This window comes from Aulonocara stuartgranti, assembly GCF_965226115.1.
Source record: "Aulonocara stuartgranti genome assembly, chromosome: 5".
Taxonomy (NCBI): domain Eukaryota; kingdom Metazoa; phylum Chordata; class Actinopteri; order Cichliformes; family Cichlidae; genus Aulonocara; species Aulonocara stuartgranti.
The window spans coordinates 38895645-38908366 of NC_138943.1; the positions used below are offsets into that span (position 1 = coordinate 38895645).

At 42.6% G+C, this 12722-nt stretch overlaps 1 protein-coding gene across 4 annotated transcripts in view; it reads right to left on the minus strand.

The window, feature by feature from the left end:
• Positions 1 to 12722, minus strand: part of LOC309707008 (receptor-type tyrosine-protein phosphatase gamma-like) — a 410561-nt gene that overhangs the window by 107955 nt on the left and 289884 nt on the right. For all 4 annotated transcript variants that reach the window (XR_014276854.1, XR_014276855.1, XM_082534088.1 and 1 more), the window contains exon 9: positions 629 to 813. Coding sequence is in view for 2 of the 4 variants with exons in the window: in XM_082534088.1 (XP_082390214.1) it covers positions 629 to 813 (185 nt within the window). In the remaining 2 variants the exon portion in view is untranslated. The remainder of the gene's footprint in view (positions 1 to 628; positions 814 to 12722) is intronic.

The following is a 12722-nucleotide window of genomic DNA, read 5'->3' on the forward strand; positions in this document are numbered from 1 at the left end:
TTGAGATATTGAATTTTATATGCAATTTTTTTGCCCATTGAGATAAATGGAACACATTGTCAGTGTGGTCATTGATTTTAGTTGCCGGGACAAGCAGTGTTTTAGCTCAGTGAGATGAGCATCCGTTCTCGGAGCGGGAGGCCCGGGTTCAAATCCTGCTTATGGCAACAATATTTCAGTTCACAGTTAAACTTTTTAAACTCTTTTCAACACAAATTTCAGCTTCTTCACCCCTTTTCAAAAGAATTTTCAGTTTTTTCACCCCTGAAACTTTTCATCTTTTTCAGCTATTTTCAGCAAACAGCTTCAGCGTTATAGCATCCATGGGGCAGGGATAGCTCCGTAGGTAGACTGGTGGCCCCATGATCAGAAGGTCGGGGGTTCGACTCCATTGAACGGCTACCCTGAGGTACCCCTGAGCTAGGTACCGTCCCTACACACTGCTCCCCGGGCGCTGCACTGGTGGCTGCCCATTGCGTCACTGGGTGAATGCAGAGGAACTATTTCCCTATGGGGACTAACACGCACACTTTACACAGCATTTTTGCAGGAAATGCAAATTTTTCTAGTTAAAACTTAGCATCCACCTATAATGTGGCTCCAACCCTGCAGTCCCTCAAAGACTCACCAGTTTGTGTTTGGCATCCGTTAGGTGGGTCTCTTCGTAGCTGTCATCATGGGCCGTCCAGCTGTAAGATACCAGGAAATGCTGGATGGGTGAGTGGTAGGTGACCTCCGGATGAGCCCAACGCACCACCAAAGCACTGCCATTGACATGCTGCACCTTCATGTTTATGGGAGCACTACTGCAGACTGGGAGGAGGGTGGAAGCAGGGTCAATGAAAGTCACAAGTGAAGTTGTGGATATGTGCAGAAAGAGCAAGAGGGAAGGCGTTAAAGTGCAAAATATAGTAGCCGGAAAAAGAAAGGTATGCAAGAGGGAAATGAGGAAGGGTAGGTAGGAATAAACAAAGCAATGCAATCAGATGGAAAAAACAACAATATTTATGAAAGGATGATGAATAATGAAGAATATGTTAGTACAAAGAAGAGGAGTGATAGGAAAGAAGAAAGAACGGAGATTAAAACAATGAGAAAATGAAAAGGAAAATTACATTTAAGAAAAATTAAAAGCAAAATGGAAGGAAATGGAGAAATTATAGAAATAAACATAAGAATAGAGATGAAGAAAGGTATGAGGAAAATAAAGAAAAGAGTGGAGAAAGAAGTAAAGAGGAAATGGGAAATTAAGACAAGTTACAGGAACAGATTATAAAAAGGAGAGTGAAGAAGGAAGTGAACGTAGAAGAATGGGCATGAGAAAGAAAAAGGATAGGGAAGATATAAAAATATGTAATGTAAAGGGAGAATCAACGAGGCAGATAATGATTAAAGACAGAGAGGGAGAGAGAGAGAGAGAGAGAGAGAGAGAGAGAGAGATCATTTAATGACTGAATACATTGGCTCAGCTTGTCTTTCAGATACACTCGAGAGGGAGGAAGAGCAACATAAATAAATGACAGGACTATAAAGTCAAATGCACAAATAAATGCTTTACAGGTATTGTAGCTGTAGATTCACATGGCAGCATCTGACCAATCACAAATATGGACAGGTCTACTGATCATTTTTTCAACAGTACATGGTTCTGGGTCTTTTTCACCCAGCATGTTGAATTTCATGTTTTTTGTATTATTATGTTCTAATTTGTTTAGTCTTCAGTTAGTTCTGTTGATACTGAGTTCAGTTCCTCTATTTAGTTCTTGTCTAATTTCCTTCCATGTCTGTTGGTTTTGGTGTCGTGTCTTCAGTGTGCAACTCAGGTCCCCTGTGTCTAAGTCTCCCTTCCCCTTTGTGTGTCTCAGTGGTGTCTTTGTCCTGTGTCCTGTCTCCTCTTGGTTCCCCTTGTGTCATCAGTTATGTGTTTTCTCCCTAGCTGTCATGTTGTGTGTATTAGTTTCTTAGTTATGTCCGTGCTCCATCTACGTTTTCTATGTCCCTGATGTTATGTCAAGCCCGTGTATCTCTGTGCTTCCTGTTTTACAACAGTGTCGAGTCCTTTGTCATGTTGTCTGTATTGTCTTTTTGTCTCCTGTGTCAGGGTCTAGTTCTCTCGTTTCCCTGTGTTTTGTGTTTTAGTTTTCCCAGTTTAGTCAATCAGTCTAGTCTAAGTTCACATTTTGCCTTTTATTTATGTTAACATTATCATTTAAACAGGCAATACCTCTATACTAGCAAAATAAGAGATAAAGGGTTGCCACTTGTGAAAAAATTTGGCTGTGCAACCTCTCAACGTATATTTAATTTTTTCAAGTTTTAAAAAAAACATGACATCTTTAAGTCAAAGGAGCTTGCAAAGACTGAGAACCTTCACAGACACATGACATCTTTAAGCCTAAGCTTAAGGAAATAGTAGGATACTTAACAGACTTCCAACGCAACAATATTAGATGTCTCGCTAATAGGGATGTGAAGGCAATAATATCCTTTTGTGTGGAATAAAGTGTAAGTGAGCGAACAGGAATCCCAAATACAGCAATCAGAGGACAAGGATGAAGAGTTACCCCAAGAACAGTTGACATAATAGCAAAATACCCTGTCCAGAAACCTTGTAGCTCAGGACACAGAAAAAACATGTGGCTAAGGTGGCAAGGAGAACCATGGCATTTATCACATTTATTTTCCACTTCTGGATACAATTCAGAAAGTCTAGAATTAGAGAAATGCACCCTGTGTATGACCTTAAATTGAATAAGTCCAAGACAAGCACAGGAGGTGGAAGATCGTACTCTCGCTATAGCCTGTTTCCAAGACTCCTCATGTATTTGAATTCCTAGTTCTCCTTCCCGTGTACACTTAAGCTTAACATTAGAGTGGTTACTAAAAGACAGAATAGCATCATAGAGTTTCGAAAAGGTTCCTCTGTGATGAGGAATAAATGATAATATTTAATGTTTTGAACCAAAATTCTTATTAATTGAAAGCTTATATATATTGCTGATTTAAGTGTTTCCTTATTTTTTCTTTTCAGCAGTACATTTGCCAAACATGATGATAAACTTGGATAGTCTGGAAAAGCACGTTTAAATTTGATTTTGGTTTTTTCATTGATTGGGCGAGGTCACTTAGGAATGTTTTGCAGCAAGTGTTTCTTCACCATCTACAACCAGGCAGCTGTTGAAGTGACTTAAACTTTTTGTCAAAGGCGAGACATGTGAACTCCAGGTTGTCACCGTTTTATTCCTTAGTTATATTTTGGAAGGACAACTCAAACCAGACCCAGCAGAAACTTATTGGCCAGTCTCTCAGAATCAAAAGCAACTCCAACATTTCCTAGGTTTCCCAAACTTCTACTGTAGCTTCATCAGGGATTTCAGTAAGAACGCCCTGCTTTTAACCCAACTCACCTCCACTAAAATCTCCTACCAGTTGAACCCCTCTGCCCGACTGCCTTTGACCATCTAAAACAACATTTTGCCGCAGCTCCCATTCTATCTCAACCTGATCTTTCCTGCCAGTTCATCATGGAAGTGGATGCCTCTAACTCCAGCATGGGAGTTGTACTCTCTTGGCAGCAAGAAAGTAAAATGCATTCTTGTCTTTTATCGTCATCTTACCCCTGCAGAGCGCAACTATGATGTAGGAGACCAAGAGTTGCTGCCATCAAGATCGCTCTTGAAGGGTGGAGGCACTGGCTGGAGGGGGTGGTCCCTTCATCAGACAGGTCACAAAAACCTGGCCTAGCTCCAGTCAGCTAACCGGTTCAATGCCTAACAAGTCAGATGGGCCCTATTTTTCATACTGTTTAGGAATATCAAACCAGACACTCTCCAGGAAATTCTCCACCTCTGCCAGCAGAATCAGTCTTCCTCTTTTCCTCATTTATCATTGGCGTCCTCACATGGGTGATTGAATCTGCCATCCACAAGCTTAACAGACCGAACCAGACCCCATGAAAAATCTACAGGGTTGCCTCTATATCCCTTCTGCTGTCTGGGCACACACCACCAAATTCACCTGCCAGCCTGTAATCAACTGTGTTATAACCTTCATTCAACGTTTGTTCCAGTGACCTGCCTTGATTAACAATGTCCACGAATACGTCTCTGCAGTCTCTGTCTGTGCACAAGAAGAGTCTTCCAGCTCTCCTTATGCAAGTTTGTTCAGACCTTCCCCAACTCTTTGTCACCCTTGGTCCCAGATTGCACTTGATTTTGTCACTGGTTAAAATATATAATCTGAATGCTGATTAGTGTGTTTTATGAGAGTCCCAGACTTCAGTGTAAAACTAGGTTGTAGGCTGACAGGAAACTGCATGCTTTTGCAGAAGCATGGTAATTGCAGAAGAAAGTGAAACCAACTAGGCTGTTTGATCGAAACTTAAAGTGTGGTGTGACGTAGAGAGCAAGTATATAAATAACTAGGCTTCCGTTTGTGCTTCAGACCTGAAACCATTGTTTTTCTTGTGACATTACCAATAAGTCTGATGTGTCACATGGCCCTCTTCCTATTGAAAAAACAAAAGTTGTATCCAAGATGGCCGACTTCTAAATGGCCACCATGGTCACCACCCATCTTGAGGAGTTTGCCCCCTCACATATACTAATGTGCCACAAACAGGACTTTAATATCACCAACCATTCCCATGTTATTACGGTGTATCTATATAAATGGCCCACCCTGTATAACACTTTACTCATTTTTCTTAAAAGAAACATGTTATATTACTTTCTCGTTACTCCATAAACCAGCCATCTCCAAACCGTTTGCACAAACTTGGGAGCAGAATATCTCTGTATGCTGAAGCATTAATAATTCATTTTAGTCGAACAAATGAGCTGAGCTGAACTCCTGAAAAACACCCCCACATCATACTGCAGTCAGACAAGTATCGTTCTCCTGGAAACCCAAACTCATGCACCAGATTGCAAGACAGAGAAGCGCGATTCGTCACTCCAGAGAACATGTCTCCAGTGGGAGGTAGTGAGGTGGTGGTCCACTCCTGAGTTCTACAGTTTATCCTTCAGAACTGTGGGAAGAATGGTGTTAAAGGAGACTGGAGAAATCAAAGAACATGATTCTCACAGTGCTGCCAGCGGTCTCTAGGTGAGAGAGGGAACGATATAGGAGGTGAATGACGGCACCATGCGCTCCGATGCCAGGCTGGTAGGCAAACTGAAGTGGGTCCAGTGATGAGCTCACCAGGGGGCGAAGCTGTGCCAGGACAAGCCACTCCAAGGTCTTAATCAGATGGGATGTCACCTGAGTGACCGGCCTGGGGCTCGGTCACTCAGGCACAGCTGGCTGCCGGCGGAGCTCACGGGCGCGTCACTGCAACTCCCCCTGGCTTCTGCTCCGCGGCTGCTGAGTGAGCCCTCATCTGGGACTCTCCTCAGCTCTTTCCGGGACAGTGGCGCAGCTGCCCCTCTGTTGGTCTTCCTTGGTCTCTTGTGTTCTGGGGGCCTCTGGATGTCTGGAGTTTTGATCTCCTCCACACCTGCTTCATGCCCTGGAGGACGGGGCTGTGGCCCCCCCACACCCTCTAGCAGATTATTACATGAAGGAACCTTTTAAAAAACAAGCGCGTCCATGCTCACAGGTGTACACACGGGTGATCACACCCACAAACTACACCCTTTTTGGCTCCTACCTCAAAGCACACTGTGTTCTGTTGATCTTATGTGCTGCACAATAATGTTTAACATTTAGTATTTACTGTCATATTCCCATATATCATTGTGATGTTGTTTATTCTATTACTCTTGTTCTCTTCTGCTTGCTTTCTTTTTTCTTTCTCAGCAGGTGATCCAGGTGATTGATATATGCATTTTTTTTCTCTGCCCGTTCTGTTGGTTTTTGTCTTTTGCCCTTCTCCCCCGTCCCTCTTCTCAGCTGTTTCTGTTTCCCTCTTTCTTTCTCCCCTTCTTTCCCCCAGTCAAGTCTGTCCCGTATTCAGTAAGTGAAAATAAAATAAACAATAAAAGGTGAATCAAATGGACCATTACGGCAAGGCTGGGATGGTCAGTTTGGTAAAGTAAATCCGTTGGGCATCTTTCTTTGCCTTTAGACAACAATTCTGATGGCAAAAGAGCCAAACGGGACAGGCCAAAAAAAAAAGAAAAAAAAAAAAAGAAAAAAAAGATGGGATGTCAGAGCCATCAGCCTGTAGCTGTTGATGTCCTTGGGATGTGGAGTCTTTGGCACTGGTACAACACGAGATGTGCTCCATCGCCCCACCCAGCTGATCTGCACAGGACCTGACAACCCTTGAGCTGATGCCATTTGGGCCCGCTGCCTTCTTGGCTTTAATCCTCTTCAGTTCCTTCCTAACCCGTATGGTTGAGAGAGAAAGGCTGGATCCATCTGGATGTGTACTGGGTGATGTGGTTGGGGGTGGGGAGTAGTGAGCAGGGTGAGTGGAGGAGGTGTGAAGTGGCTGAGGTGTCAGGAACCACAGTGGCAGTTTACAGAGAGTACAGTGAGCACGAGAGTCCATACAAACAATCCACATGCTGTGAGTGTGTAGATATTCCCGAATCTACCTAACACAGCTCATCAGAGTAACTCTAGAAAATAAGAGAGTTCAGCTCACTGCCCTATTATATTGTCCGTGACACTACCAGTATAAATGTTTATATCATATAAAAGTGTCATATTGGGACATCATCGGTATAGGAATGCCATGCATTTACATTCCCACAACTACAAGCCAAGCCTAGTTACATCTGAGTGCAAGAGTTGTGTGTCAACCTCCAATGATTTATGTCCACATGTACACACTTCGAGTGTGGCACTAGTAGTTGGGGATGTACAACACAAAAGTATACAAATGAATCAACCGAGCATCACTATCTGCTCTCCCTGTGAGAGGAAAATGCTTAAAGTAAGTGGTTCAAAACCCAACTCACAATATCCCAGCTTAAAGTCTTAAGCAATGCTGTTATATTTAAGTTAAAATGTATAGGGAAAACACTACTTCGGCTACTGTCACAACTATTGCAGAATAATGCCGTTGCTACTGCTGTCACCTTGTTTGAACTAGGGTGTTTGGGAGTTTGCCCAACCAGTCTGCATGTATTTTGTGGATTTGGAGAAGGCATTTGACTGTGTCTCTCAGGCTACGTCCACACTAATGCGTTTTCGTTTGAAAACACATCGTTTTCTCTCAGTTTTGGCATCCTGTCCACACTGAGACGACGTTTTTGCTCAAGGAAAATGCAGTGTTTTGAAAACACTCTCGAAAGCGCATACATTTCAGAACTGAGCTGTCCCATCGCAGTGTGGACACTTGAAAATGCAGACTTTCAAAAATGATGATTGCATTTTAGTTACGTGATGCAGTCATGTGACCAATTAAACAAAGATAGCGGATGACATTATACAGGAGTTGTTTTCTCTGCTCTCAATTTTGAAAGCCCTATTAAAGATTAATATCAGTTTGTACATGCTCCAGATTATTTAATTCTTACTTGCTTTGGCAACTTTTTACTTTTGTGTAGGGCTGGGCCATATACCGTTCACGGTAATACCGGTACAATGTTAGGCAACGATAAGAAAATGAAATATCGCGATAGAATATGGGTAAAACGCGCATGCGCAGTGCCTTTGTTTTCATATGCACACGGCCGAAAAAGCACGGCGGCAACGGAGAACGAGAAGGGGGAAAGCGGATTGTTGAGTGAAACGGATGAACCAGAATTAGTTTTTAAAAATGGTGCAACTTCACTGGTTGGTGTTTGTCTGTCAGATACACAGCAAAGCACAGTTTTTTGTAGAACATGCAAGCGGGCCGTCGTTATTGCTGTATTTGTCGTTATTATTAACAATTAATAAACTCTGGCTCCCTTTCTTACAGTTTGCCTTTTAACCTGTCTTTGTGCTCGTAAATCTGGGAGTAATCTGGGTCCAAAACTCAATCCTCTTCAGATCCCCTTCAGGTCCCAAAGTCAAACAAACACTGCAGCATCACTGAGAGTTAAAAACTGTCTAAATTCTTTCATCTTTAATAAAACGATCAGCATTGGTACTTTACCAGGTGTAACTATAAAGTTTAACATCCAGGCATCCATGAAAACAATGTATTAGCGAGGCCGCGATATGGCAGCCTCGCTTCTGTCAGTCTGCCCCAGGGCAGCTGTGGCTACAACTGTAGCTGCTTCCACCAGTGTATGAATGTGAGAGTGAATGAATAGTGGTATTGTAAAGCGCTATATAAATCCAATCCATTATTATTATTATTATTATTATTATTATTATTATTATTATTATTATTATTATTATTATTATTATTATTATTATTATAATATGCAGCACGGTGGTTAGCACTGTTGCCTCACAGCAAGAAGGTCCTGAGTTCAATTCCACCATCAGGCCGGGGCCTTTCTGTGTGGAGTTTGCATGTTCTCCCCATGTTTGCATGGGTTCCCTCCGGGTACTCCGGCTTCCTCCCACTGTCCAAAGACATGCAGCTTGTGGGGATAGGTTAATTGGATAATTCAAATTGCCACTAGGTGTGAATGTGCGAATGAATGTGAGTGTGAATGGTTGTCTGTCCCTGTATGTTAGCCCTGCGACAGACTGGCGACCTGTCCAGGGTGTACCCCGCCTTTCGTCCTATGACAGCTGGGATAGGCTCCAGCGCCCCCCGCGACCCTGAAAAGGATAAGCGGAAGCGAATGGATGGATGGATGGATATTATTATTATTATTATTATTATTATTATTATTATTATTATTATTACATTTAACTGAGTTAGAAGTTAGCAGGAAGTTAGCGGAAGTTAGCTCGCTAGTTTCGCTAGTTACCTAAGCATGATATAGCTGAGAGATTTCTGAAAAAATTCAAACGTACAGCTCTGCTGTCACTTCCAACATAAATGAAGACAGAAAACTAAACAGCAGTGACGTTTGTAGGGTTACTGAAGTTGGGCTAGCTGGTATATAATGATGTGCTACGTGATCGCTAGCGACACAGCTATGTTAGCATAGCATAAACAGTGAAGCTGGAGGACGAACACTAACACTTTTCCACTTGATAAAAATTAACGTGAAGGTTCCTGATGGTTAGAGACAAATGCAATCGCATGGCAGGATGCTGTAATCCAGGGCTGCCCAATCCCAGTCCTCGAGAGCTACTATCCTGCAGCTTTTAGATGCATCCCTACTCCAACACAGCTGAATCAAATGGTTTGATTACCTCTTCAGCATGCCATCGTGTTTGGCAAAGGCCTGATAACAAGCCATTCATTTGATTCGGGTGTGTGGGAACAAAGCTGCAGGACGGTAGCTCTCGAGGACCGGGATTGGGCACCCCTGCTGTAAACGGACCAAACTTCAGTCAGGAGAAAAATTGAGATAATCCATCCACAATACCAGGTTAGTCATTAATATACTGCAACAACATGGGAATAGAGCAGCTGTGTTAGAATACAGCATTAATGAATCAATGGTACAGAAGTGGAGGAGTGGATATTATACATGGTTGTGCTCAGGATATGTCAGCCGATTTCTACTGGAAATGCCTTTGGGGGGGGGTTTGCACTAGTAAAGTTGTGGAGTTGTATTTTGTCTCGCAGAAATTCGTCAGTTATATCGTTATCGCAATTTTTCAAATATATATCGTGATATATATTTTTGGCCATATCGCCCTGCTCTACTTTTGTGTTACTCGCAGCAACAACCCCACCTCATTGTTAGTCCATTTAAAAAAACTCAGTGCTTTTCCTCGAGCTTTTGCTGCGACATTTCAACGAGCCGGAAAGTAAATAAGCGGCAGACAGAAATGAGGCAGGCCGAATCTTATTCCGCTTCACGCGTGCGCAGTACTGGAATGTAAGCATTCTCAGACGTTTCAATGTGGAAGCACAACTCTGTGAAAACGACTGAAAACACTAGTGTGGATGTGGAGCGTTTTCAGGACATGGACGTAGTTTCAGGGTGTTCTTTGAGAGATGCTTCAGGAATATGGGGTGTTAAGAAACAGCTTACACTGACATCCATCTTGATCACAGCGGGACTCGCCGCCCAGTGGGCCGATGGTGATTTTTCATTTTTATGGGCCGAAGTTTTTTTTTGTTTGTTTTCGTTTGTCTTGTTTTGGCTTTTGGTAACAGTATAAACAATGAAAGGTGGTAAGTTGGTCAATTGGTCATGATGGACTCTGGGCTGGACCAATTACAATAACTCCCTATTGAGTTGAAAAGGAACACAAATGGTCCCGTACTTCAGCTAGAATGAAAAAAAAAGACACAAAGCTGGAGTTATTCTGTCTTTACGCTGCACAGCTGCCTCTTCTTCTCTCATTCTCTCCCCTCCCTCTCCTGTTGCTACTTCAATCATAAAACTGATCAATGATCAGCTGATCTCCTTTTCTCTCTTGTTTGTTTATCGCCCACTTTGCGCCAGAAAGAGGAAACCAGTGGATGTCGCGCTAAACAACAGCAGCACGTTTAAGCTTGATCAGCTGTTGTTAGAATTTATTTAATATTAATTTCTAGTATCAGCTGATGTTTGCTGGAGCCACAGCTGTAAAGCTGCTGGTCATGATGTCGGTTTGGATATGTGGTGAGAGGGAAACATGAAGATGAAACCAGGAGATGTCCTTACTGGATCATCAGAGCTGAACAGGTGATGGAGAAACAGGTTTACCTTTTAGGTGACATGAATGAGTTGAAGGGAAGTTATGAACTGTTTCTGAGACACAAATAACACCAGGATCCTTTTCTAAGTAGCTGACAGCTGGTAACTGTGCAGGGGCGGGTCTAGCAAAGTGTTGCCAGGGGGGCAGGTAGGGCATTAACAGGGAAAAGGGGGCACAAAGAAATACTTTTCTTTCTTATTCTCATTTAAAATGTCTCGCTTTTAATAAATAATTATCTGAATCTTACAACCAAAGTTTTAATCTGATGTAAAATGTATAGAAATCATACATATACCAACAAGACTGTAAATCACTGTCACAGCAGCGTCTGTTTCCATTCAAAGGCTTTATGGCTTTTCCTATAATACCTGGTGAGCCGGTCTCTAGTCAAAAAACCTGGGTCCATTTTTTGTCCCAGTCTAGCACTGATGTTGATAAAAGATGAGTGTCATGAAGCTGTGTTTGCATTTATTTGCACTGCTTTCCACTCTGGAAGTCTATTTATAGGCTTTATACAACTTGTTTTTTTTGTTTTTTTTTAAGTTGTTGAATATAAATATTATTTTGCATATCTCTGAAAATGGCTTTTTTTTATTACAACTCTCAAAAATCATGGTGCAGACCCCAATAACTTTGATAATCTTCGCCCTATATCAAATCTCTACGGAGCCCCCCAGGGGACATGGGAGAAAAAAAAAATTAGGGAGGAAAAAAAAAAAATTAGGGAGGAAAAAAAAAAATTAGGGAGGAAAAAAAAAAATTAAGACGGACTTTTGCGAGATCTCGCAAAAGTATTGCGAGATCTCGCAAAAGTATTGCGAGATCTCGCAATAAGTATTGCGAGATCTCGCAAAAGTTTTAGCCGCATTCTTCGGAGGCCGCCAGCTCGAAGCCGACCGGGAGGTCGAGGCACGATGTGCCGGGAAAGCGGTGTTCCTCCCGGCTGTAGTAGGTCTCGACCGCCCGTTAGCTTCGAGCTAGTGGCCGCCAGCTCGAAGCCGACCGGGAGGTCGAGGCACGATGTGCCGGGAGAGCGGTGTTCCTCCCGGCTGTAGTAGGTCTCGACCTCCCGTTAGCTTCGAGCTAGTGGGTGTCAGATCTCCAAAAACGTCGGAGCTCTTTTTCAAATATGTGATGTCTTGTAAGCCGAGCAGGTATCTGACGTTTACACAACTACATTCACGCCTCAAAATATCTTAAAAGTGTATTTTGTGACCCAGAAAGAGTAATATTACAACTAAGTAGCTGCCGCCATTGTTGGAGTTTTGCGAGATCTCGCAATACTTTTGCGAGCGCTCGCAATACTTATTGCGAGATCTCGCAATACTTTTGCGAGCGCTCGCAATACTTTTGCGAGATCTCGCAATACTTTTGCGAGATCTCGCAAAAGTCCGTCTTAATTTTTTTTTTCTCCCTAATTTTTTTTTTTCTCCCTAATTTTTTTTTTCCTCCCTAATTTTTTTTCTCCCATGTCCCCTGGGGGGCTCCGTAAATCTCCCCTAGTTGTCGCCTCCCAGCTTCACTTACACCTCAATAACCATAATCTGTAATAGAACAGAAACTGCTCTGTTAAGGATTACCAGTGACCTTCTGATGGCAGCTGATTCTGGTCTCCTATCCATCCTCATCCTTCTTGATCTTAGTGCGGCGTTTGATACCATTTCTCACAATATTCTCCTGAACCGTTTAGCTTCCATTGGCATTAGTCACACCCCCTTTGCCTGGTTCACCTCATATCTCTCAGACCGCACTCAGTTTATGCAATTTAAATCCCAGTCTTCAAGTCTGTCCTGTTTCTGCTGGTGTGCCCCAGGGTTCAGTATTAGGGCCTCTTTTATTCATTATTTACATGCTCCTTCTTGGTCATATGTTCTGAAAATATAATATAAATTTTCACTGTTATGCCGATGACACCCAGCTCTACCTTTCTTCTAAACCCAGTTCATCCCTCCCACCTTCCTCCTTCTCAGACTGTCTTATTGAGATTAGATCCTGGTTCTACTCCAATTTTCTCAAACTAAACAGTAATAAAACTGAAGTTTTACTTGTTGGTACACCATCTATCTTAACCAAATCCCACAGTT